Below are 27,306 nucleotides of genomic sequence, written 5' to 3'. Positions count from 1 at the left end.
GTGGCCATCAACTTCAAGGCAAGACCCTCCAACAGCAAAAAGATTATGACTCATTGAAGGCTCAGATGATGGTTAGCATTTTTTAACAATAAAGAATTTTGAAATTAAGGTATGTACATTTTTTTTAGACACAATGCTTTTGTACTTGAGACGACAGTATAGTGTAAACATAAATTTTATATGCACTGGGAAACAAACCTGTGACTTGCTTTATTGCAATATTTGCTTTAGTGCAGTGGTCTGGAATCGAACCTGCAGTATCTCTGAGGTATGCCTATATACTCACACACATATACTTCCTAGCCCTTTCCACTTTGAGGGTTGAGTAGAAATAAGCACACATAATGCCCAGAACTTTGTTTCTAAATATCATTCTCTACTAACAGAAACCAAGGTTTCTTGAAGAAAACTCTGATCCAAGGGCTCAGGCAGAAAAAGGACAAGATGAACCTTGACCATTGGCAGAAAGTAATGTACAAATTATAATGGGGACATGTCAAAAAAATACAGGAACCTATTTAAGGGAGGTCCTAATAGCAAAATCTGGGGCAATTTGAGCAAGAAAAGAAAAAAAAAGTAATATTGATTAGCCTATACTGGTATAAATAATAAGAGGAGAGAAGGCAAAGCTAATACTTGCAGAATTCCAATTAATAAACACAGAAAAAATGAATTCAAGAGAAAATATAATTTGGTAAACAACACAGTGATAACAATCAAAGGTAATAATTATCAATGGGTACTAAAAATAATAAGCCAAAGTACAAAGAAAAAAAGAATATTTGCAGTTTCAAAGTACTGCCATATAAGAAACTTACTAATTATAAAGGATAAAACAGTTAACTTTACAATAGGAAAGAACGGAAGGAAATGTAATATGGAAACAACAGAAAACACACAAACCAAATACAAGATCAGTGTATTTTATTGTATGCAAAATAACATCAATAAAACATTTAACCACATTCGCTCAAGGTTATTTTCTGCAGCCTTATTTGTATTAGCCAAAGACTTCAAGAAAGGTAAAATTTAGTTTGGACTGAGGAAGTGACACTGATGATAGCCTCGCAGCTATGATGAAACTGTCATTTCTCCCAAACACACAAAGTAGCTCTGATGGCCTCTTCGTTGAGCTAGTATTGCTTTCTTACTCACTGAAGAACTCTGTTCTTTACTCCCAGGCTTTGGGAAATTTGCTGTTTGAAATTATAGCAGTAAGAATGAAACATCTCACTTTTGACAGAGTAGTCTCTCCACTGGAGTTCTCGCAGGTTGAGTAAGGTGTGAGGAACAAATAAAGGCTTTCCCACATTCCTTACATTTATTAAGGCCTCTATCCACTGTGAGTTCTTACATGTTGAGTGAGCTGTGAGGACCAAATAAAGGCTTCCCCACATTCCTTACATTCATAAGTTCTCTCTCCACTGTGAATTCTTACATGTCGAGTGAGGTTTGAGGAAGAAGTAAAGGCTTTCCCGCATTCCTTACATTCATAAGGCCTCTCTCCACTGTGAATTCTTATATGTTGAGTGAGGTATGAGGAACAACTAAAGGCATTCCCACATTCCTTACATTCATAGGGCCTCTTTCCACTGTGAGTTCTTATATGTTTAATGAGGGCTGAGGAAGAACTAAAGGCTTTTCCACATTCATTACATTGATAAGGCCTCTCTCCACTGTGAGTTCTTATATGTTGAGCAAGGGCTGAGGAACAGCTAAAGGCTTTCCAACATTCCTTACATTTATAAGGCCTTTCTCCACTGTGAGCCCTTATGTGTGCAGTTAGGTGGGAAGAACGACTAAAGGCTTTTCCACATTCCTTACATTCATAAGGCCTCTCTCCACTGTGAGCCCTTATGTGTGCAGTGAGGCGTGAGGAATAACTAAAGGCTTTCCCACATTCCTTACATTCATAAGGCTTCTCTCCACTGTGAATTCTTGTATGTTGAGCAAGGGCTGAGGAATGACTAAAGGCTTTCCCACATTCCTTACATTCATAAGGCTTCTCTCCACTGTGAATTCTTATATGTTGAATTAAGGCTGACGAACGACTAAAGGCTTTCCCACATTCCTTACATTCATAGGGCCTCTCTCCACTGTGAGTTCTTACATGTCTAGTGAGGGCTGAAGAACGACTAAAGGCTTTCCCACATTCCTTACATTCATAAGGCTTCTCTCCACTGTGCGTTCTTCTATGTTGATAGAGGACTGAGTAACAACTAAAGGCCTTCCCACATTCCTTACATTCATAAGGCTTCTCTCCACTGTGAATTCTTACATGTTGAGTTAAGGCTGAGGAACGACTAAAGGCTTTCCCACATTCCTTACATTCATAGGGCCTCTCTCCACTGTGAGTTCTTATATGTATAGTGAGGTCTGAAGAACGACTGAAGGCTTTTCCACATTCCTTACATTCATAATACACATCTTTGTTATAAATCTTTTTATGTAAAAAGAGGGATAAAGGACTATAGGTTTTATGGCATTCTTTATATTCATGCTTATGACCTCTGACATGTGTCCAAAAGGATTGGAAACTACAGAGATGTTTCCCACATTTGTTACATTCATAGTGTTTCTCACCAGTGAGTGTTGTCACAGAATTCCTAAGTGTTGAGATACAAATAAAGTCTTTCCCACATACCATACATTTTTGAAGTTTTGTTCCAGTAATAGTTTTCATATGAGTAGTTAGGTGAGAGGGGCAACTGCAGGCTTCTCCACATTCCTTACACTGACAGTTATTGCATCCAGTGTGAGATCTAGTATGATGGTTATATGAGTGATCCATGAAGGCTTTTCCAGACTCATAGCATTCAAAAGGATTTACTTCTGGAGGATTTCTTTTTAGCACAGTAAAATTTGGAATCCAGCTGGTTATCCCATACTGAATGCATTCATTACTTTCACAGAGGTTTTCTACTGTATGACATCTGTTAAAAATAGGCAATATGCTGTTGTAAATAAATTTGTTTCCATTTCACCACTACCAAACACATGAATGTGCATAGTTTTTGCCCTGACTTGTCTTGTTTCACAGGATAAATCATCTAGCAGAAACACAATTACTGTTACTGTTTTTCTAAAATGTGGCTTTCTGATAATTGTATCCAAGTAAAGTATGTTTCAAATAATATCTGACTCACATTTATGAGAATGTTCTATTGTGAAAATTCTCTGAACACACTTTTAGAGCTAGGTTTATACATACTGTTGTTAGGTGCAAACTCATAGCATCCCTGTGTACAAAAAATGAAACATTGCCTGGTCTTGTGCCATCCTCACAATCTTTACTATATTTCAGCCCATTGTTGCAGCCACTGTGTCAATCCATCTCGTTAAGAGTCTTCCTTTTTTTCTCTGATCCTCTACCAAATATTACATATATAAATATATACACATATATGCATATACATAAGTATGTAAAGTCATGACACCTTAGGATTTTCTCCTGAGACACTGTTTTCTCTTGTATGAATGACACTTACCTCAAATGTCTCCTCTGTTTTTTATGCGGATCTTTATTGCCATGCAATTTGGAGATTTCTCCTAATATGAAGGACCAGGTGTTTTTCTTCATGAATCGCACTAGTCTATGTTTGCTGGATAACTTTTCTCCATCGTTAAAGTTTTGAGAGACTGACCCAATAATTCAAGTTGAGGTTCACAATATGAAAAAGAAAAAAAAGGAATTATTAGGGAAAAAAAAGACTGCTATGAACCAAAAAAGACTTAGACTTAGCCAAATTTCACAGTTTCAGTACTTTGGCAATGGTTAAAAAGCAATTTGCTCAGAAATACTTCCATGAGGACTGGGAGTAACGGTGACATATATAGGTGTAATTAGGGGAGCTAAGTAGAAAGATACCAGACACAATAGACATGTAACATTAAAAAAGGAAAAAGATCTCCATGACCACAGGTTTGGAAGAATTGCTAAAGTCAGCAAAGTAAGCTCAGGTATCTGTAAAGTTGTATCCTCAGCCCATAAGAGATTTGTCTCAGTCATCTAGCACTGCTATAACAGAAATACCACAAGTGGATGGCTTTAACAAAGAGAAATTTATTCTCTCACAGTCTAGTAGGTTACAAGTTCAAATTCAGGGTGTCAGCTCCAGGGGAAAGCTTTCTCTCTTTGTCAGCTCTGGAAGAAGGTCCTGGTCCTCAATCTTCCCCTGGTCAAGGAGCTTCTCAGGCGCAGGAACCGCGGGTTCAAAGGATGCGCTCTGCTCCTGGTGCGTTCTTGGTGGTATGAGGTCCCCACTCTCTGCTTGCTTCCCCTTCATCTCTTGAGATAAAAGGTGGTGCAGGCCACGCCCCAGGGAAACTCCCTCCACATTGGATCAGGGATGTGGCCTGGGTAAGGGTGGTGTTACAATCCTACCCTAATCCTTTTTAACATAAAATTACTATCACAAAATGGAGGACAACCACACAACACTGGCAATCACGGCCTAATCAAGTAGATACACACATTTTTTGGGGGACATTCAATCCATGACAAGACTTTTTCTAACTGATTGATTCAAATGTAATTCCCTCTATGCCAGGGGCATAGTGAGGGTAATGAGCGCCCAGGGGCAATCTCTAAATTGTGCCCCACGCCAATTTCAAGATGAATGGATATTGATAGTGGTGATGTGTCAGTAGAAACACCTTCCCCCGTCTTGTCCCGCTGCCTCAGTCCGGTGCCTGTCATATTTGTGGCATCTGACAATGTCATTCCACACCTCACCTAGCGTCCTCCTGAACTTGCATCCTGGAGCAAATCCATACCCCCTGCCCCTCCTTGTTATGGCTCTGCTAAATGCAGGGCTGGTCCTTCAAAAATTTCTTGCTTTCCTGGTGCTCCCTGACCCAGCGGCCCTGGATGACTCCTATCTCCACTGTCCTTCCTTCTCATGGAAACTAAATGAGTATAGAAGACATGGTGGTCATGGAAAAATGCATATCGTGAGGGAAGACAGTGCAGAGCAAATAACATTTCCGAGACACTGAGCCAATACTTTCCTCTTGAGGGTCACTGAAGATGGACAGATGTGAGTTTATGTGCAGCAAAATAATCATATCAAACTTGTAATAAACACAGTAAGATTCTCCACAAGGTCCCAAAACACAAATCTTAGTGCCAATGCTAACACTTTGCGATGGTTAAGGTTGTGTGTCAATTTGGCTAGGCCATGATTCTCCGTAGTTTGGCAGTTATGATGTAGTCTGGCAGTTATGTAATGATGTATTCACTTAGGAAACCCTGGTGGCATAGTGGTTAAGTGCTACGGCTGCTAACCCTAAGGGTCAGCAGTTTGAATCTGCCAGGTGCTCCTTGGAAACTCTATGGGGCAGTTCTACTCTGTCCTATCGGTTCGCCATGCATTGGAATTGACTCAACGGCACTGGGTTTGCATTTGGTATTCACTTATGTAATGAGATCTGATATAATGTAATCACCTACATGATGAAATCTGCCATTAGCAGCTAATCAGATGAAAGGGTGCTTCCTTAGGGGTGTGGCCTGCATCCAATGGGCTTTCTGGCAAAGCTGGCTGGCTTTTGCTCCCTCTGGACCTGCATCTGACTCGTCATCATCTGACCTCTGGTTCTTGAGATCTGAGACAGTAGTCTCTCATCTTACCTACTAATCTTGGATTCATCAGCCTCTGCAGCCCATGAGCAAGCAGCCTGCCATATGACCTACTGATCTTGTATTCATCAGCCCCTGCAGCTATGTGAGTGGGGAGAAGCCTCTAGCCTGATGCCTAACCCATGGACTTAGGACTTTCCAGCCTCAACAACTGCATGAGCCATTTCCTTGATATAAATCTCTCTCTCTGTATATATATATATATATATATATATATATATATACACACATCTATGCAGGCGTCACTAGTTTTACTTCTTTAGAGAATCCAGTCTAAGACATCTGGTACCAAAAGTGGTATGAATAATGAGAAGTATAAGGAAGCTGGTTGGTTTGTCCTACTTTTGCTAGATAAAGTGGTGAAAGAAAGAGATGAGCTCAGGGCTTCAGAGTTAAAGCTCAAGAGCCACATAAATGACCTCAAATATGCCCTTTCTGCACTGAATGAAAATCTCATTTCTTGTAGTAACAACATATATGGACTTTCTGTCAAAGCTTCTTAGCTTTTGCTCACTTTAGATCCTGCATCTGGCTTGGTTCTTGGGACCTGAGTCATTGCCTGGGGCATCGCCTGAGGCAGACGCCTTACAAGACATTGCCGAATGTCCTCAAGACACATCACCACACCCATTTTTGCTTCTAGACCTATAACTAGACAACAGCACCCTACTCCTGGTACCAAATTCTGCCCTAGTCATCTAGGGTTGCTATAACAGAAATACTAGAAGTGGATGGTTTTAACAAAGAGAAGCTTCTTCTCTCACAGTCTACAAGTCTGAATTCAGGGCATCAGCTCCAGGGGATGGCTTTTTCTGTCAGCTCTGGAGGAAGGTAATTAATCTTCCTCTGGTCTAGGAGTTTCTCACAGGAACCTCGGGTCCAAAGGACGCGCTCTGCTCCCAGTGATGATTTCTTGGTGGTATGAGGTCCCCCATGTAACTCTGCTCACTTCTCTTTTATATCTCAAAAGAGATTGACTTAAGACACTCTAATCTTGTGGATCTCTTCAATATAACTGCCACTAATAAATCTCATTAACATCATAGTGACAGGATTTACAACACATAGGGAAATCACATCACGTGACAAAATGGTAGACAATCATACAATACTGGGAATCATGACCTAGCCAAGTTAACAGATATTTTTGGGGGGCAAAATTCAATCCATGACAGCCCACTAAGCACAGATTCTTCATTCAATGTTTTTGCTCAAAGGGTTGGGAAAGGATCTAATAGTTAATTTGGTTGGTTCGCTAAAGCATGAATTACATGGTGGACTACACTAAATCAAACTGAAGTAGCAGACCTGCTTTGGTATAGTGTAGAAGAAGGTTCTCAAAGGCTTAGGGAAATTGGCATGTTAGAGTAGATTTATCAGGTTAGATCTAAAAACCCACACATGGAGTGCCTAGAGTACATACTTTTTACCATGACGGTGAGGAACAAATTTGTGAAGGGAGCCCCAGCATCCTTGAAGACTTCTGTGATTGCTGTTTTATGTAAGTGGGAACTCTCCTAACTGAATTAAGATGCCTAAATACAGTGGGGCTGATTGGACCCTGTGGTGGTAGGGGGCAAGTGGAAGCACTCAGTCGAGAAGGAGGAGGTGGGCATCGTTACCGTGATAGGCAGTGGAGTCAAACCAGTAATTAGAACAGTCTGACTCATATAGACTTATGGAATTGGCTACTTAGTTATGGTGTTCTTAGGCATGAAACAGGTGGGAAATCTACTAAATATTTACTTGATATGTACAAGTGGAAGAATTCTAGGTCAAGTGAATGGCAGTCTAATTTGAATTGCCAGAACAGTCATGGCCCCTCAATGAAATCCCTGACCTAAGCCAGATTACAGACCCACAACCCCTTGAATAAAGGGGAGGCCACGTCCCCTTCAGGAAGGACCACACTGCACTTCTATAAATTCATACTGTTAATCTTTCTTCCAGCCTACCTCAAAGGGATCTATGGCCTTTTAAAAGAGTTACTGTTTATTGGGGAAAAGGAAATAATCAGACTTTTAGGGGAATACTGGATACTGACTCTGAACTGATACTAATTCCAGGAGACCCAAAACGTCACTGTGGCCCTCCAGTCAGAGTTGGGGCATATGGAGGCCAGGTTATTAAAGGTGTCTTCATTCATGTCCATCTCACACTGGGCTCTGTGGTTTCCTGAACCCATCCTATAGTGTTTCCCCCAGTTCCAAAATGCATAATTAGTATAGATGTACTCAGCAGCTAGCAGAATTCCCACATTGGATCTCTAACAAGTGGAGTAAGGGCTATTATGGTAGGAAAAGCCAAGTGGGAGCCATTAGAACTGCCCCTACGTAATACAATAGTAAACCAAAAGCAATACTGTATTCTCCAAATTTTCCCTTCCACAAGATGTTACACTGGTCTGTTACACTGATGACATTATGCTGATTGGACTTGCTTAGGAAGAAGTGTCAATGAATCTGGACTTATTAGTAAAACATTTGCATGGTAGAGGGTGGGAAATTAATCTGACAAAAATTCAGGTGCCTTCCACCCCAGTGAAATTTCTAGGGTCCCAGTGGTGCTGGGCATGTTATGATATTCCTTCTAAAGTGAAGAATCAATGTCCTTGCAGACTAAATTATGACATACAGCTGGTGAGTTGATGTAGCCCTGAGGTAGACAACTGAAGGTGTATTGCTGGCCTTGTCAGCTGAAGGCAAATTGCTTCTGGTGGTCCTATGAAGCAGGTATGGAGAAAAAGGCATTAGCCAGATCAATAGCTGCATACTAGGAACCAGGAGATGTATTAATTCACTCAAGCAATGAAACCACATCTGGAACAGCAGATGCCACTGGAGTCACCACCTGGTTAAGTTTTCAATAATCCACTGTCATTCTTCAAGATCCATCTGTTTTTTGCACAGGCCAAATAGGCAAGTTGAATGGGGATGTGGTGGGAATCACCACCCCTACATCCTTCAAGCCCTTGATGGCGGCAATAATCTCTGCAATCCCTCCAGGAATGTGGTATTGCTTTTGGTTTACTGTTTTACTGGGTAAGGCAGTTCTAATGGCTTCTACTTGGCTTTTCCTACTATAACAGCCTTTATACCACTTGTCATGGATCCAATGTGTGGGTTCTGCCATTTGCTGAACATATCTATTTCAATTATACATTCTGGAACTGGGGAAATCATTACAGGATGGGTTCGGGGACCCACTGGACCTACTGTGAGATGAACATGAGTTAAGACTCCATTAATAACCTGCCCCATATGCCCCCACTCTGACTGGTGGGCCACAGTGACATTTTGGGTCTCCTGGAATTAGTGTCAGTTCAGAGCCAGTATCCAATAATCCTTAGAAAGTCTCATTATTTCCTTTTCCTCAATGAACAGTCACACTCATAAAAGGCTGTAGATCCTCTTGGGGAAGGCTGGGTGAAAGACTGACAGCGTAAGTTTTTTGGCAGTGTATTGGAGACGTTCCTCAAGGGAACCTGGCTTCCTCTTCATTCAAGAGACTGTGATTCTTTAAATTCGCTCAAGTTTGGGAACAAACTGAGGTGCTGTGACACTATTCTGGCGATTCAAGTCAGACTGCAGTTCACTTGACCTAGAATTCACTTGCTTGTACATGTCAAGAAAATATTTAATTTCCTATCTATTTCACTTCAAGGGACACCGTGACTAACTAGGCAATGCCATAAGTCCATACCAGTCAGACTATTCTGATTACTGCTTCAATTCCACTGTCCATTACAGTAACCACGCCCACCCTGTCTTTGTTGATTGAGTACTGCCACTTGGCCCCTACCACCATGGGGTCAAATCAACCCCATTGTAGTTAGGTGTCTTAATCAGTTATGGCAAAACAGCTATCACAGCAGTCTTCAAGGATGCTGGGGCTCCCTCCACAATTTGTTCCTCACCTTTGTGGTAAAGGAGCCCTGGTGGCACAGTAGTTAAGAGCTCAGCAGTTAACCAAAAGGTCTGCAGTTCGAATCCACCAGCTGCTCCTTGAAAACCCTATGGGCCAGTTCTACTCTGTCCTATAGGGTTGCTATCAATTGGAATCGACTCGACAGCAGTGGGTTATTGTGGTAAAAGGTATGTCCTCTGGGCACTCTGTGTATGGGTCTGTGGGTCTAGCTTGATAAATCCACTCTTAGCATGCCTATTTCCCTAAGCCTTTGGATACCTTCTTCTACAATATACCAGGCAGGCCTGGTACTTCAACTTGAATAGTGTAGGCTACCAAGCAATCCATGCTTCAGCGAATCAACCAAATAAACTATTAATTTAGGTTCTTGCCTAACCTTTTGAGCTGAAACACTGAATGAAGATTCTGTGCTTAACGGGACCATATCAATAAACTCAGACTGATCTATTTTTATGTTCCTTGCAACTTTATCCCATACCCTTAACAGCCATTCTCACATATATTCCCCAGATTTCTGTTTGTACATGTCAGAAAAATCAAGCAGTTCTTTTAGAGTGCAGCGTACTTCTTCCTGGGTCACACTTTGTACTTCACTTTGAACTTTGGGGCTTGCAGGGACTTAATTCTAGTTATAGGTCTAAAAACCAAAATCGGTGGTGGGTATGTGTTTTGAGAATATTCAGCATTGTCTGTAAGGCATTTGCTTCATGCAATGCCCCAGGTAATGACTCAGAAAAGGCTCTTTAGACACAGCTGGGTTAATCTCATTAGATGGGGGTGGAGGGGCTAATGATTTTACTGAGGAGGGTGGCTTAGCAGAGAAAGATGGAGTAATTGCTTCGGATGGGAATGAGAGGGCTAGTTCTGCTGGAAGGAGTGATTCAACAGAATTTAGGGTTTCAGTGTCTCCAGCTTCCTGATTATCTGTCCATATGTCTCCATCCCAACTTTCAGGATCCCATTTCTTCTCAATAAATGCTTTCACATTAATTTCAGACCCTCTGGAGATTGGCAATTGAGTTAGCACTGTAATTCAGCCACTCATACAATAAGACTCTGGGTTTGGTTTTTGGCAGTATCAACTCTGTTACTACAATAAGGCTTTCATTCAAGGCACAAGTGGAAAGATCGAGGTCGTTTATGTGGCACTTGAGCTCTGACTCTGAAGCTCTGAGGTCATCTTTTTTTTACCAGTTTGTCTAACAAAAGTGGGACCAACCAGCTTCCTTATACTTCTCATTATGACAAAATTGTAGAAAGGTATCACGCATGTGATCACCCACAGCCTCGTCTTTCACCAATACCTGATCTAACGGTGGTGATATTTTACATATTTGTATTGCCACCTCACACCGTGGATTAGCAGTGTCCTTTTTACTACTGAACGTAGAGTCATTGACATCTCTAAGACTAACCAGACTAAAGCTAAGTTAGAAAATTCATTCTTACGATTTTGTTTCTCTAGAAACACTCTCAGTACCAAATGTCTTAGGCTGGGTTCTCCAGAGAAGCAAAACCTATAAAATGTTTATATATCTATACAAAAAAAAAAATCCTGCAGCCGTCCAGTCGATTCTGACTCATAGCAACCCTATAAGACAGAGTAGAATTGCCCTACAGAGTTTCCAAGGAGCGCCTAGTGGATTTGAACTTAACCACTATGCCACCAAGGCTTCCCATATATCTATATAAAGAGGTTTATATTAAGGAAACGGCCCATGCAGTTGTGGAGGCTGGAATGTTCCAAATCTGTAGATTAGGCTGGAGGCTTCTCCTGATTCACTAAGCCGCAGAGGCTGGTGAACCCAAGACTGGCAGGTCAGACAGCAGGGCTCTTGCTCACAGGTTGTGAAGACCAACGAATACCCAGATCAGCAGGCAAAATCGCAGGTAAGCTGCTAGCTCAAGTCCCAAGAAGTGGAGGTCAGATGAACAGGAGCTAGCCGGAGGATCCAAAGCGAGCAAAAGCCCTCAAGCTTTGCCAGAGACTCCACTTACATTCGATACAGAACAAATCTCCAAGGAAACTCCTTTTCCGCTGATTGGCTAATCACAACAGATCCCATCAAGGAGGTGACCACATTATATCAAATCTCATCATGGAAGTGATCACAACATCATTAAAAAAAAAAAAGACTGCCAAACTACATCATAACTGTCAAATCACTGAGAGTCATGGCCCAGCCAAGATGACACACAACCTTAATGATCACAAGGCACTTACTCTGTATGTGGATCTGGCTTCCCTGCATGCAATGCTTCTGCCAAAACTACTGTCCATGGACTTACAGAATGCCCTGTCCACCATCATGGTATCCCACACAGCATTGCCTCAGATCAAGCGGCCCACTTCTCAGCAAATGAAGTGCAGCAATGGGCCCACGTTCATGGATTTCCTTGGTCTTACCATGTTCCCCATCATCCTTAAGCAGTTGGGTTGACAGAACAGTTTAAAGACATAATTATGGTGCCAGCTAGGTGGCAATACCGTGCAGGATGGCAAGGTTGGGGCAATGTTCTCCAGGAGGCTGTATATGCTCTAAACCAGTGTCCAATATATGGTGCTATTTCTCCCATAGCAAGCATTCACGGGTCCAGGAATCAAGGGATGGAAATGGGAATGGCACCACTCACTAATATCCTTAGTGACCCACTCACAAAATATCTGCTTCCTGTCCTCATCACCCTATGCTTTGCAGGTCTAGAGGTCTCGTATTACTTCCAAAGGCAGGAATGCTCCTACCAGGAGACGCAACCCTGATTCCACTGAAGTGAAAGTTATGAATGTCACCCGGGCACTTTGGGGTCCTCATGCCTCTGGATCAACAGGCAAAGGAGGGAGATACTGTATTGGCTGGTGTGACTGATCCTGACTATCAACTTAAATTGGACTGATATCACATAATGGAGGTAAAGAAGAATATGTCTGGAATACAGGAGATCCCTTAGGGTGTCTCTTAGTACTACCATGCCTAATGATTAAAGTCAATGGAAAACTGTTGTTGTTAGATGCCAGTGAGTTGGTTCCAACTCATAATGACTCTACGTACAACAGAATGAAACACTGCCCAACCCTGTCCCATCCTTACAATACTTGTTAGGCTTAAGCTCACTGTTGCAGCCACTGTGTCAATCCATCTCTTTGAGGGTCTTCCTCTTTTTTTGCTGACCCTCTACTTTACCAAGCATGATGTCCCTCTCCAGGGACTGATCCCTCCTGATAACATGTCCAAAGTATGTGAGACGTAGTCTCATTACCCTTGCTTCTAATGAGCATTCTGGTTGAACTTCTTCCAAGACAGATTTGTTCCTTCTTTCAGCAGTCCATGGTATAGTCAATATTCTTCACCAATACCACAATTCAAAGGCATCAATTCTTCTTCCGTCCTCCTTATTCATCATCCAGCTTTTGCATGCATACGAGTCAATTGAAAACACCACAGCTTGGGTCAGGTGCACCTGGGTCTTCGGGGTGACATTTTTGCTTTTCAACACTTTAAAGAGGTCTTTAGCAGCAGATTTGCCTAAAGCAATGTGTCTTTTGATTTTTTGACTGCTGCTTCCACGGGTGTTGATTGTGGATCCGAGTAAAATAAAATCCCTGAGAACTTCACTCTTTTCTCCATTTATCATGATGTTGATTAGTGGTCCAGTTGTGAGGATTTTCATTTTATGTTGAGGTGGAATTCATACTGAAGGCTGTGGCCTTGATCTTCATCAGTAAGTGCTTCAAGTCCTCTTCACTTTCAGCAAGCAAGGTTGTGTCATCTGTATAACACAGGTTGTTAATGAGTCTTTCTCCAATCCTGATGCTGCGTTCCTCTTCGTATCGCCCAGCTTCTTGGATTATTTGCTCAACATACAGATTGAATAGGTATGGTGAAAGGATACAACCCTGATGCACACCTTTCCTGACTTTAAACCATGCATTATCTCCTTGCTCTGTTCGAACGACTGCCTCATGATCTATGTACAAGTTCCTCATGAGCACAATTAAGTGTTCTGGAATTCCCATTCTTCACAATGTTATCCATAATTTGTTATGATCCGCACAGTTGAATCCTTTGTACAGTCAATAAAACAAAGGTAAACGTCTTTCTGGTGTTCTCTGCTTTTAGTCAGGACCCATCTGACATCAGCAATGATATACCTGGTTCCAAGTCCTCTTCTGAATCCAGCTTGAATTTCTGGCAGTTTCTTGTCCATACACTGCCACAGCTGCTTTTGAATGATCTTCAGCAAAATTTTACTTGCGTGTGATCTTAATGACATTGTTCGGTAATTTCTGAATTCGGCTGGATCACCTTTCTTGGGAAGAGGCATAAATATGGATCTCTTCCAGTTAGTTGGCCAGGTTGCTGTCTTCCAAATTTCTTGGCATAGGCAGGTGAGCACTTCCAGCACTGCATCCATTTGTTGAAACATCTCAAATGGTACTCTGTCAATTCCTGGAACCTTGTTTTTTGCCAATGCCTTCAGTGCAGCTTGGACTTCTTCCTTCACTACCATCAGTTCCTGATCATATACTACCTCATGAAATGGTTGAATGTCGACCAATTCTTCTTGGTATAATGACTCTGTGTATTCCTTCCATCTTCTTTTGATGCTTTCTGCGTCATTTAATATTTTCCCTGTAGAATACTTCAATATTGCAACTCGAGACTTGAATTTTTTCTTCAGTTCTTTCAGTTTAAGAAATGTCGGGTGTGCGCTTCCCTTTTGGTTTTCTATCTCCAAGTCTTTGCTCATGTCATTATAATACTTTGTCTTCTGGAGCTTCCCTTTGAAACCTTCTGTTTAGCTCTTTTACTTCACCATTTTTTCCTTTTGCTTTAGCTACTCAATGTTCAAGAACAAGTTTCAGAGCCTCTTCTGACATCCATTTTGGACTTTCTTCCTTTGTCTTTTCAATAATCTCTTGCTTTCTTCATGTATGATGTCCTTGATGTCATTCCACAACTCATCTGGTCTTTGGTCATTGATGTTCAATGTGTCAAATCTATTTTTGAGATGGTCGCAAAGAACGAACAAATCTGTCTTGGAAAAATTACAACCAAATGCTCCTTAGAAGCAAAGATGGTGAGACTATGTCTCACATACTTTGGACACGTTGTCAGGAGGGATCTGTCCTTGGATAAGGACATCATGCTTGGTAAAGTAAAGGGTCAGCAAAAAAGAGGAAGACCCTCAATGAGATGAATTGACACAGTGGCTGCAACAATGGGCTTAAGCAAAGCAACGATTGTGAGGATGGTGCAGGAGAAGACAGTGTTTTGTTCTGTTGTACACAGGGTCGCTATGAGTCAGAACCAATTTGATGGTGCCGAATTACAACAACATACTCAGGGTCATACTCTGGCTCTCGTGGACTTGTAGATTTCTTCAGTTTCAACTTGAATGTGCATATAAGCAATTGATGGTCTGTTCCAAAGCTGGCCCCTGGCCTTGCTCTGACTGATATATAACTTTTCCAAAGTCTCTTTCCACAGATGTAGTCAATTTGATTTCTGTGTATTCCATTTGGTAAAGTCCATGTGTATAGCTGCCGTTCATGTTGGTGATAAAAGGTATTTTCAATGGTGAAGTCACTGGTCTTGCAAAATTCTATCATGTGATTTCTGGAATCGTTTCTATCACCAAGGGCACACTTCCCAACTACCGGACCGCCTTCTTTGTTTCCAACTTCTGCATTCCAATCACCAGTAATTATCAATGCGTCCTGATTGCATGCTGGACCACCTTCAGACTGGAGAAGTTGATAAAAAACCTTCAATTTCTTCATCTTTAGCCTTAGTGGTTGCTATGTAAGTTTCAATAACATTCATATTGTGTTCCTTGTAGGCGTATGGATATTATCCTATTGACAGTACCATACTTCAGGATAGATTTTAAAATGTTCTTTTTGACAATGAATGCAATGCCATTCCTCTTCAAGTGGTCATTCCTGGCATAGTCCATATGATTGTCCCATTCAAAATGGTCAATACCAGTCCATTTCAGCTGACTAATGCCTAGGATATCGATGTTTATGTGTTCCACTTTATTTTGGATAATTTCCAATTTTTCTAGATTCATACTTCATACATTCCACATTCAGATGATTAATGGATGTTTTCAGCTGTTTCTTCTCATTTTGAATCATGTCATTTCAGCAACTGAAGGTCCCAAAAGTTTGACTCCATCAGTCATTAAAATCAACTCTACTTTGAGGAGGCGGCTCTTCCCCAGTCCCTTCCAACCTGAGAGGCTCATCTTCTGGCACTGTATCAGACCACGTTCTACTGGTATTCATAAAGTTTTCACTGGCTAATTCTTTTCAGAAGTAGACTGCTGGGTCCTTCTTCCTAGTTTGTCTTAGTCTGTATGCTCAGGTGAAACCTGTCCCCTATGGGTGACCCTGTTGGTATTTGAATACCAGTGGCAGAGATTCCAATATCACATGAACATGCAAGCCCCTATGATAAGACAAAATGACAGACACGTGGGAGAACGGAAAACTACAGCAACCCAATTCCGACATGACTATTAAATGGTCCAGACCATTCAGGAATGAAGGTTTGGGTCACCTCACCAGGCAGAGACCCATGACCAGCTGATGTGCTTGCTGACAGTAAAGGGAATACTGAATGGGTGGTAGAAGAAGGTAGTTGTAAATACCAACTATGACCATGCTGCAGAAACTAGGAGCGTAATTGTTATGAGTAGTTCTTCCTTGTATGTTGTACATAAAATATTTTTGGTTTCTTCACTCATAATATATGAGATGTAAACATGACCAGTGCATTTTTCGTTGTACACGTTAACTGTATCCTGTTAGATGCAAGTATGTCTTTATAATTGTCTTTATGTAGAGATTATATATGGTTTAAGGAGATGTGTACAGGTGCCAAGTTGACAAGGGGTACACTATGATGGTTAAGGTTGTGTGTAACTTGGCTGGGCCATGATTCTCAGTGTTTTGACAGTTATGATATAGTTTGGCAGTTATGTAATGATGCAATCAACTACATGATGAGAGCTGATATAATGTAATCACCTCCATGATGAGATCTACTATTAGCAGCCAATCAGTTGAAAGGGTGTTTCCTTGGGGGTGCGGCCTGCATCCATTACATATGGACTTTCTGGCAAAGCTTGCTGGCTTTTGCTTACTCTGGATCCCGCATCTGGCTTGTCATCACCTGCCCTCTAGTTCTTGGAACTTGAGTCAGCAGTCTGCCATCTTATCTGCCAATCTGGGATTCGTCAGCCACCAGCAGCCTGCCATCTGACCTACCGACCTTGGGTTCATCAGCCCCTGCATCTATGTGAGTCAGAAGAAGCCTGAAGCCTGATCCGCAGACTTGGGACTTTCCAGCCTCTACAACTGTGTGAGCTATTTCCTTACTAAAAATCTCTCTCTCTCTGTTTCTCTCTCTATATAAACTTAGCTGGTTTTTCTTCTCTAGAGAACCCTACATAAGAAAAAGAGAACTGAAAACTCACATACAACTTTATATTCATGGAGAAGCCAGGATATGTGAGCTCCACAGACTAAGGGACCACACCTGCTATATTTAACAATTTATTTCTGTTCCTCAGCCCAAATACTGGGGCAAAGTTGATGAGTAAAATATTTTTGTTCACTAAAAGAATAAATTAAAAAAATAAATGATGCCATTCTTACCTACTGAGGCCAGGTTTCTGAAGGTTTCCAGCATCACATCTCTGTAGAGTTTCTTCTGAGCAAGATCCAGCAAAGTCCACTCTTCCTGGCTAAAGACCACAGCCACATCCTCAATGACCACTGAGTCCTAAAACATCCCACACATTCTGGATCAGCAAGATACCATGTACTGCAATGTGTACGAGAACAAACGGTGAAGCTGACAGTCCTGAGGAACTGAGAATTCATAGAGATTTTGACATAAGCTTCTCTGTTTTACCAAGGTCTACTCTAGGGTATAGCTATCATCCTCTTCCTTTGACTAACTGAATTCACTTCTTTGCTGATTGCATCCTGTCTCACAGACTTTCAAAGAACTGAAATAATCTGTCCACAGTTTGACGGCACCAATTGCAGTCTTCTTCTTCTTCTTCTCTCTTTATGGTCTAGAACAGTTAGAAAAGCTCTAATTCAGGTTATCACTTCATTGTGAACAGTTTCACCTCCTTCCAGGAGACCACCAGGATACTCAGCAAAACATAAAGCAAAGGGTGAAGGCAGGATAAGGTATTAACAACTGGGAAACACTGCAGAATGGCAGTGTTTCCTTTTCTTCCTCACAGTCATGGGAGGACCAGGGGCCAGCACAAACAAACTGGCAACCCAAGGGTGTGAGCTGATCATATTTCTTGAACAACTCTAGGAAATCAAGAGGTTACAGGTCCAACTGCTGAGAAAAGAATATTCTTTTGGAGAATTATGAATTTTTACATGCCAGTCACTTATTTTAAAAAAAACTCTGTTGTTCTGTCACCCTCTCTGTCCCTATCAAAGAGACAGGCAAAGGTAATAAAAATCAAGAAGAGCTCAGGTGAGAGACAGGAAACATTAGAATCCAGATCTCCCCACAATTCTCAAATTTTGAGACATGATGCAACTGTACACCAATTATTAGTGACTGCTCCCCTCAACAAACATAAACCCATACTTCCTCACACACAGTCTAACCTTGTAAGATGACAAAGAGCACTACCTCTGCAGAAACAAGAATAGTATACCCTTGCATTTGCTGACCGAGAAGAGGTTACATGTCCATTTTTAACAACTGCACAAAATGATGAACATAATCAATGTTACCAAGTTATACATGTAAACATTGTTGAACTGGCAAATGTTTTGTTATATATAACTCTTACCACAAATAGAAGTAATTTTTTAAGTAAGTTGAAGGGCAGTTTACCTGTTAAAACTGCCTGTGAAACATAGGAAACAGTTACACACTAGCCCTCTAGAGGCTCCACTGCAAAATTCTCTCACATTTGCAGCTCCTGGAAGGCACACAACCATGACTAACTGAGCCCTGACCAATGTAATTGGTCTCCAGGTTCTGCTGCTTCTGTTTCTCTGCCATTGCTTCTTGCCATCTCTCACCATCTCCAGTGTTACAGCTCTTTGTCTCCTGGGTCTAGGAGGTTCCCAGCGCAGGGATCCTGGGCACCAAGGATGCACTCTACCCTGAATCTTCTTTCTTAGTGGTGTGAGGTTCCCCCCTTTCTGCCTCTGGGATGGCTTCTTTATAAGAAGTGGCAGGATGGCAAAACTGGCTAATACCATTGTTAGGTTCCATACACCTTATTTGCATGGTACCATGACCATTATTAGGAAGATGTCAATCTCCCTGGTGGGACGCAAGTACCACATCTGCATAGCTCCACCCAGTCATTTGGTAGGAGTTACAAAGATTATGGCTAGAATAGCTATGTTAAGTAACTCACTGCGCTGCAGGCCATCCCCTGGCTCTTTCGTATTTGAAGGATTAACTTCCCCCTCCCAATCATTTTACCACTCCAAAACAGTCATTAACAATTATTACTTCGGTAGGGCAAAGAGTCCTCAGGTGAAGTTACTCAGGTACCAGCTGTTCAGGTCTGCTGCTGAGTGTCCATCTGATCTGGTCATATTCTCCAAAAGTCGTCTCACCTTCACCCTACCTGGCCTCTGATAAAATTTAACTGAGAGAGGATTATTCCCTTGCTCTGAGAGCCTCTGAGCCTCATGATGAAGTATCAGCACAGTAAAACCTTTAAGGGATTTTAGGTTCAGCCACTGTCCTCCAGTCTAGCAGTGCCTTCCCCTTAGTCTACTCTTTCACAGTTACTGCTTCTGTAATAACAGTTTTTACAACCACAATTAACCCTGTTACCAATCCACATTCACAACTGAATCGTATAATCCTATCAGCATCTTCCTCCACCCTCTATTCCCCAGGCTCATCAGGAAAAAGAGGAATCTATTCAGTGGGGATCTTCCCTTGTCCCCCTCATTTGGAGCAAATGATCTTACGACACCAGAATAGAGAAAAAATTCTTAAGAGTAAGACATAAGAGGAGAGATTAACAAATTTGACTACATTAAAATTTACAACTATTCATCAAAGGGCAAAGAAAATGAGTGAAAAGATAAGTTACATACTGGGAGAAAAATTCCCCAAGTTTGTAAGGAAGATGTAGAAAGCCATAGAAATATAAATTAACGGTGGGGAAATATGCACAGCCTTGTCAGTAGTGGAGTAGTGTAATTACAGAATAAAATCAAAGATACCATTTCACACTCTTTACAAGAGTAAAAATTAATTAGATAAACAGATTGAACAAATAAAGACATATGCATACTTTTTGGGAGGAAAAAGTTATAAAATGAATCAGTATTTCCTAGTAAACACTAAACACATGGAGCCCGGAAGGAGAATGAACAAAAGAACAGCAAGACTCACAACAACAAAAGTTACATTTGAACCACCCAAATCCCACAAGTTCTACGATGGGTAGGTAGATTGTGGCCCATTCATACAATAGGAACATATATACATAGGCACATGGGTAGACTAGAGCTACAGACACCAACATGTATGAAACTCAAAAGCATCCTGAGGAAAACAAGTCACTGAAGAACCCAGACACAGTAATAACTGAAATTAGAGAAAGCTCAAAAGAGACGAAACTAAACAATATAGAGTTTATGGATTAAGACCTGGGTGATAAAGCTATAATGATAGAAATGTTGGTAATAGTCATAAACTTCTAAATACAGATAGTAATAATCTCCAGACAGGAGGAGATGAGATCAAGGCAGGACACACTGGGGGTCTACAAAAACTGACCAAGATCTATTGATTATCAGTGACTCAGATCACTATTTCAATTACACGGAAGAAGTTTATGCACTCCTTGTTCATGATATAGTTGACAATAGGAAGTTTAAAGCATTATTTAAAACCCCAAAGAAAACTAATTTTCATATATTAAATTTACAGAGTCATGTGAAAACTCTTTCATTTTGATTTTACTTACCTTAGTTCAGAAGGGCTTTTATACCTACTGGTACCCAAATCTTAGGAATTTACATTGATTTCACTAGAACAAGTGCTGCAGAAGCAACATAATGGCCAGAACCCAAGTGTCCACTCATGGCGATATGGTTAAAAACAACAACAAAAAACCAAGGTCAATTGGATGTAGTATTTTGGAGTTTTATAAGAATTTAGATTTAAGCTCTCTATGTATTGTATTGTTAAGGTCGCTATGAGTCGGAATCAACTCGACGGCAATGGGTTATAGTTTTTTGGGTTATGTATTGTTATGAAAAGATCAGCAGGACAATTTGTTCATGAAAAAGTAAGTGTGAATTCCATGCTATCTTTTGTGTAACAAACTAGGGGAAATAAAAAAAATTTCTATTCTATTTCCTTGCTTCTAGATAAACACTGGCAAGGTGCTTCAGACAGTAATAAAGCTGGTTACTTAAAGGAAGCTGGGGGATGAGGGATGGGCTAAGTGAGGACAAGGATAGGGACAAGTCTTCATAAAGTATACTTTTAAGTTCATATTGCGTTTTGAACTCTGAAGGTATTATCTACTGGAAAAAAAATTCCAGTAAACTATACTGTATTTTTAAACATGATATATAAGTCAACACGAGTTATTAAGTGTTTTTACTAGGAATTATATTCATTTAATAATAAAACCATTTAAAATTTAATCATTTAGGACCTAACTGTTGTTAAATGGTCTAATACACTTGTGCAGATCACAAAAGTATAAATTAAGCCCTCTTTTTCTAAACACAGTAGCCAGGGATATCAGAGTCTGTACATCCATTTTATCTGAGCCAGAAGGTTTCTAAAATGGCTAAAATATATAACACATTAGAGGTTCTGGCATGATGTGTTAAATGTAATAGGAGTCTGTAAGAACCATTTCAAGATTTAAGTAAGCTTTAGAGTAACCATCAGTTAAAACAGGCATTCCTCTATTTGACAAGTTCATATCCACTAAATTGAAAAATTCTCAGTAGAAACATACCAAATGATCTAGAAATTTTTTCCCAGTGGAAACTGTAAACCCAAGAACTTAAATACACACATCTCACACGTTGAACTTCTCTAGCAATAAAGAATAATTTTAGATTCTAATTCAAGACTATGGAGAACAGTCAAAAATTATAGGGATTAAATACCAGCTCTACAGAAAAAAAAAAATTTTTTTTTTTTCTAGGCATAGGTGGGAGGCCAAGGACCTAGACTGGGGATTCATACATTCCACACACCTGAAAGCCTCGAGGCAAAAGCATTCCCCACTGCAGGGGGAAAAAATGGGTCTGAAGACCCCACACAGGATCCAACTGGATTCACTGTCCCCAGCTTCATACCTTTGGTGATGTCAGGAGAGCACCACCACCACCCAGGACCCCATAAAGAGGGTTTTCACCTACGAACTCTCTTCCCCTAACACAGTGTAAGAGGTGGAGCAGTAGTTTTAGAACTGTACAGAACATGTTCCAGTGCTGGGGGAAGTCAAGAAAATGGTTAAGAGAGGCGGGGCAAGGATGGCTCTGGAGGGCTGGATCGTAGCCTCCAGAGCCAGAGCTGCTCCATCTTCAGGCTCTGGTCAGGACACTCTGTCATTCAATACAGAGCACCAAGGCCCAAGGTGGGGATGCTAAAAGCCCATGGTGCCTGCTCTAAGAGTCACATAAGGAAGGTGATCCCAGACATTCAAATCTTGAAAAGCCACATATGTATACAGGAAGGGCCCAGTAACAGTGGAACAGGGCCTTAGGGTACCTCCTAGGGCTCAGTCCCTTGGCCTCCTCTGCCAACTTTTTTCTTCATTAAGGAGCCACAGTCCTGCAGCACACAGCTGGCCGCCCAACAATTCATATCAAACTTCAGCCACTTATGGTAAGAATAACCCCGTTCCCCGTAGAACTCACCATTTCCTTGATCTAGCTTCTGGAAGTCTGAGAGAATGCTGTCTCTAAGCCCAAGAACCACTTCAATAAGAAGGATGGGAGCAGAGGCACAGCACCAGGCAGTTTGGAAGCAGATGAATAATGTTTACTCCATACGCTAGTCAGGGCAGTTGAAGTCGTACTTGTAATTTACAGATGTGTGAGACGGTAGCCCTAAGTCCCCAGCTGCCTGGACTGGACTAGTTCTCCCTGTACCGCACTTGTGACCTAGAATGGAAGAAGGATGGGGAGGAAACAGTGTTGAGTAAGCAGGGAGTGACAGGTTTCTGGCTTCCTCCCAGGCTCAGGGCAATGCTCCCCTCTGGGGGCACTGGCACTGAAGGCAGAACAGGCTCCAGCCTCCAGAGCACACACCTGCATTCTTTCATGCAGCTCCGTGGGATCTTCTTTCTGGCAACAAGATCACAGATGCAGGAATTTACTTATTCCAGAGCATGAGAAGCAACCAGGCCTGGCCAGGATGGAAAACTTGAACCTGACTTCCTTCAGCGAGGCAGGGCTCCAAGGTTGAAGAAGTGGGTTCACCTACGTAACTTTAACTTTGTCCCTTACAGATCAACACACGCACTGCTGTTTGATATTAACATGGGTGAATTTTCAGAATTTGTTTTTCAACTTTTGTCATCATGGTTCATTCATTTTTAATTATGTGCAGTTAAAACACTTATATTTTGCTTTTAATTTTTTTTCATTTCATTTATAGCATTGTAATATATGATCGGTATTTTTCCTGTAGCTTTTGCAATTAACATCTTTCTTCCCCTTGAGTTTTTTTTTTTTCCCCCTTTGTTCTCAAACCATGACACCACCAGGCCCTAAGCTTTTGAGAAATCTGGGAGGATTCCTGAACACTTTGTCTTTCAACCTTATAATAAATTAATCAACAAATAAATCAGAAAATCATTAAGTTTTCTCTAAGGAGCCATTTCCCTCCTTTGTTCCCATTTCCTTCCACCCTGCTACCCTGTTTCCCCTCCAAGCTGAATTCTACTCTTTCATTTCTTGGTCTCAGGGTAAATGTTCTCTCTCTCGCATCATCTCTACACGCTTCTTTTATTATTTTCTCTAATAGCACTCTCAGATTTAATTCCCATCTGTCATGGATTGCATTGTGTCCCCCAAAAAAGTGTGTCAACTTGGCTTGGCCATGATTCTCAGTATTGTGTGACTGTCCACCATTTTGTCATCTGATGTGATTTTCCTAAGTGTTGTAAATCCTACTTTTATGATGTTAATAATGTGATGTTAATATAATGTTATAATGCAGAAATTATTGAACAGTATCGTTAATGTCAGGCTCAAGTAAAATTTTGCTGAAAATGATACAAAAAGCGGCTACAGCGGTACATCAACAGGGAACTGCCAGAAATCCAAGCCGGAGTCAGAAGAGGACATGGAACTGGGGATATCATTGCTGATGTCAGATGGATCCTCGATGAAAGCAGAGAATACCAGAAAGATGTTTACCTGTGTTTTATTGACTATGCAAAAGCATTTGACTGTGTGGATCATAACAAATTATGGATAACATTGCAAACAATGAGTATTCGAACAGGAGATAACGTGTGGTTTAAAGTCAGGAAATGTGTGTGTCAGGGTTGTATTCTTTCTCCATACTTATTCAGTCTGAATGCTTAGCAAATAATCCAAGAAGCTGGACTATATGAAGAAGAACGGGGCATCAGGATTGGAGGAAGACTCATTAATAACTCAAGAGATACAGATGACAAAACCTTGCTCGCTGAAATTGAATAGGACTTGAAGCATTTATTGATGAAGATCAAAGACCACAGCCTTCAGTATGGATTACACCTCAATGTAAAGAAAACAAAAATCCTCACAACTGGACCAATAAGCAACATCATGATAAATGGAGAAAAGATCGAAGTTGTCAAGGATTTCATTTTACTTGGATCCACAATCAACACCCATGGAAGCAGCAGTCAAAAAATCAAGACGTATTGCATTAGGTAAATCTGCTGCAAAATACCTCTTTAAAGTGGTAAAAGCAAAAATGTCACCTTGAAGACTAAGGTGCACCTGAGCCAAGCTATGGTGTTTCCAACTGCCTCATATGCATGCAAAAGAGGGACAATGAGTAAGGAAGACTAGGGGAGAATTGATGCCTTTGAATTATGGTGTTGGTGAAGAATACTGAATATACTATGGATGTCAAAAGAATGAACAAATCTGTCTTGGAAGAAATACAGCGAGAATTTTCTCTAGAAGCAAGGACGAGACTATGTCTCATATACTTTGGACATGTTATCAGGAGGTATCAGTCCCTATAGACGGACATCATGCTTGGTAGAGTACAGGGTCAGAGAAAAAGAGGAAGACCCTCAATGAGATGGACCAACATAGCAGCTGCAACAATAGGCTTAAGCATAATAATGACTGTGAGGATGGCACAGGACTGGGCAGTGTTTTGTTCTGTTGTACACAGGGTCGCTGTTGCTATGATTTGGAACCAACTTGATGGGACCTAACAACAACAACATGATGTTAATAAAGCAGGACTCGATCTACAAGATTAGATTGTGTCTTAAGTCAACCTCTTTTGAGATATAAATGAGAGAAGTCAGCAGAGAGACATGGGGACCTCATACCACCAACAAACAAGAGCCAGGAGAACAGTGTGTCCTTTGGAACCAAGACCCCTGCACCAAGAAGCTCCTCATCTGGGGAAGATTGATGGCAAGGACCTTCCCCCAGGGCTGAGAGAGACAGAAAGCCTTCCCCTGGAGCTGGCACCCTGAATTTGGACTTGCAGCCTCCTAGACTGTGACAGAATAAATTTTTCTTTGTTAAAGCCACCCACTTGTGATATTTCTGTTATAGCAGTACTAGATGACTAGGACAGAATTTGGTACCAAGAGTTGGGTGCTGTACTAACAGATACCTAAGATTTGCAAGCAGTTTTGAAACTGTGAATATACAGAGGCTGGAAGAGTTTTAAAGCGCCTAATAGTAAAAGCGTAAACTGCCTTGAAGAAATTGTTGGTGGAATTATGGACATCAAAGACAATTCTGGTGAGGACTCAGAAGGAAGTGAAGAGAACTGTTAACGCTGGAAATGGCGCTGATGGAGAGAAGCAGTGGCAGAGAAATGGCAGCAGCAGAGCCAGGAGACAAATGCAAGACAGCACTGGAGCCAACCCACAGAGGAAGAGAGCTAAGTGCCTTTGGCAGGTGGCTTCTAGGTGGAGTGGGGTGCCTCTGAAAACGTATCGGTGGAGCTAGGCTTGCCAACCCACGGAGGAAGAGAGCTGAGTCCCTTCTGGCTGAAGTTTACTGGTGGAGTGGGGTGTCTCCAGGTACTTATAGATGGCGCTAAACAGCTTTGGAACACTTGTCCCAGAAGCGCAGACATGGGCAGTGAGCACCGAAGGGCTGAGAAGCCAATGAACCAGAAAGAAGCTGAAGAGACAAGGAATACAGGAAGCTGAGCTCCCTCAGTCTCAAAGGGTAGAGCCATGACCTCTGGGATCTCAAAGGGTGACCCTCCTTGGGTCTCAAAGGGTGGAGTTGCCACTCAATTGGACTAGGAGAATGGGGCCGCCCAAATTCGATGGAGCAGAGTTGCCATTACAGTGGGCCTGGAAGGCAAAGCTGAAGCCCAGAGCTGAGGAACTTCCACTCAGAATCCGGACAGTGTGGCCAATACCTACAGTCTGGAGGGCAGAGCCATTGTACAAATGATCTTAGAGAACAGAGGATTATTTTCAAGTCTTGAGGGCTGAAGTAATGTGTTCTTCTGGCTTGCCTGGTCCTGTTATCCCTTCTTTCCCTCTAATTTCTTCTGTTTGTAATGGAAATGTCTAGCTTGTGCCTGTTCCACACTGTACTTTGGAAACAGATAACCTGTATTCTAGATTTCGCAAATGAAGAGAAATTTCTGGATTTTGGACTTGGAGTCACATTAAGACTTTTGCTATGATATGATGGGGTGAATATGGTTTACATGTGGCAAGGATATGAACTTTTGGGGGCCAAAACATAGACTGCCATGGTTCAAACTGTGTCCCCCCAAAATATGTGTCAACTTGGCTAGGCCATGAGTCCCAGGATTCCCACCATTCTGTTATCTAATGTGATTTTCCGATGTAAATCCTACCTCTATGATGTTAATTAGGCAGGATTAGAGGCAGTTATGTTAACGAGGCAGGACTCAATCTTCAAGATTAGGTTGCGTCTTAAGTCAATCTCTTTTGAGATATAAAAGAGAGAAGTGAGCAGAGAGACATGGGGACTTCACACTACCAAGAAACAAGAGTCTGGAGAAGAGTGTATCCTTTGGGCCCAGGGTCCCTGTGCTGAGAAGCTCCTCGACTGGGGAAGATTGATGACAAGGACCTTCCCCCAGGGGTGAGAGAGAGAGAAAGCCTTCCTCTGGAGCTGGCACTCTGAATTTGGACTTCTAGCCTCCTAGGCTGTGAGAGAATAAATTTCTCTTTGGTAAAGCCATCCACTTGTGGTATTCCTGTTATACCAGCATTAGATGACTAAGACAACATCCTTACTATTTCCAGCATAAACTAGGAGCTTGTTCAGTATGTAGCATCTCAAGCCCCACCCGAGAACTGCTGAATCAAAATTCACATTTTAACAAGATTCTCAGGTTATTCACATTGATATTTCAAGTGCGAGAAGCATTCACTGATCTACAGCCTGTAACTCAAGGAATGTGCATTCAGTAAACGGATGCCCTTTGAACCATCTACATCTACATTATATCACTGCATTATCTTCCTGATCCACAACCAATCTCCATGTCTAGGCT

The 27,306-nt window shown here is 41.5% G+C and overlaps 1 protein-coding gene across 9 annotated transcripts in view; it reads right to left on the bottom strand.

The window, feature by feature from the left end:
- LOC126072251 (zinc finger protein OZF-like) overlaps positions 1-27,306 on the bottom strand; it is a 54,248-nt gene that overhangs the window by 13,484 nt on the left and 13,458 nt on the right. For 4 of the 9 annotated variants that reach the window (XR_007516478.1, XR_007516476.1, XR_007516477.1 and 1 more), the window contains exons 2-3: positions 17,235-22,730; positions 3,489-3,639 (exon numbers count right to left, since the gene is read on the bottom strand). Coding sequence is in view for 5 of the 9 variants with exons in the window: in XM_049877123.1 (XP_049733080.1) it covers positions 1,334-2,933; positions 3,489-3,639; positions 17,235-17,361; positions 22,485-22,487 (1,881 nt within the window). In the remaining 4 variants the exon portion in view is untranslated. Of the gene's footprint in view, positions 1-903; positions 2,934-3,488; positions 3,640-17,234; positions 22,731-27,306 lie in introns of those variants that run through there. The other 5 variants (XM_049877123.1, XM_049877124.1, XM_049877125.1 and 2 more) reach the window with 4 other exon arrangements.

This window comes from Elephas maximus, chromosome 3 (genome assembly GCF_024166365.1).
Source record: "Elephas maximus indicus isolate mEleMax1 chromosome 3, mEleMax1 primary haplotype, whole genome shotgun sequence".
NCBI classification, from domain to species: domain Eukaryota; kingdom Metazoa; phylum Chordata; class Mammalia; order Proboscidea; family Elephantidae; genus Elephas; species Elephas maximus.
This window is presented reverse-complemented; position numbering and strand designations above follow the sequence as displayed.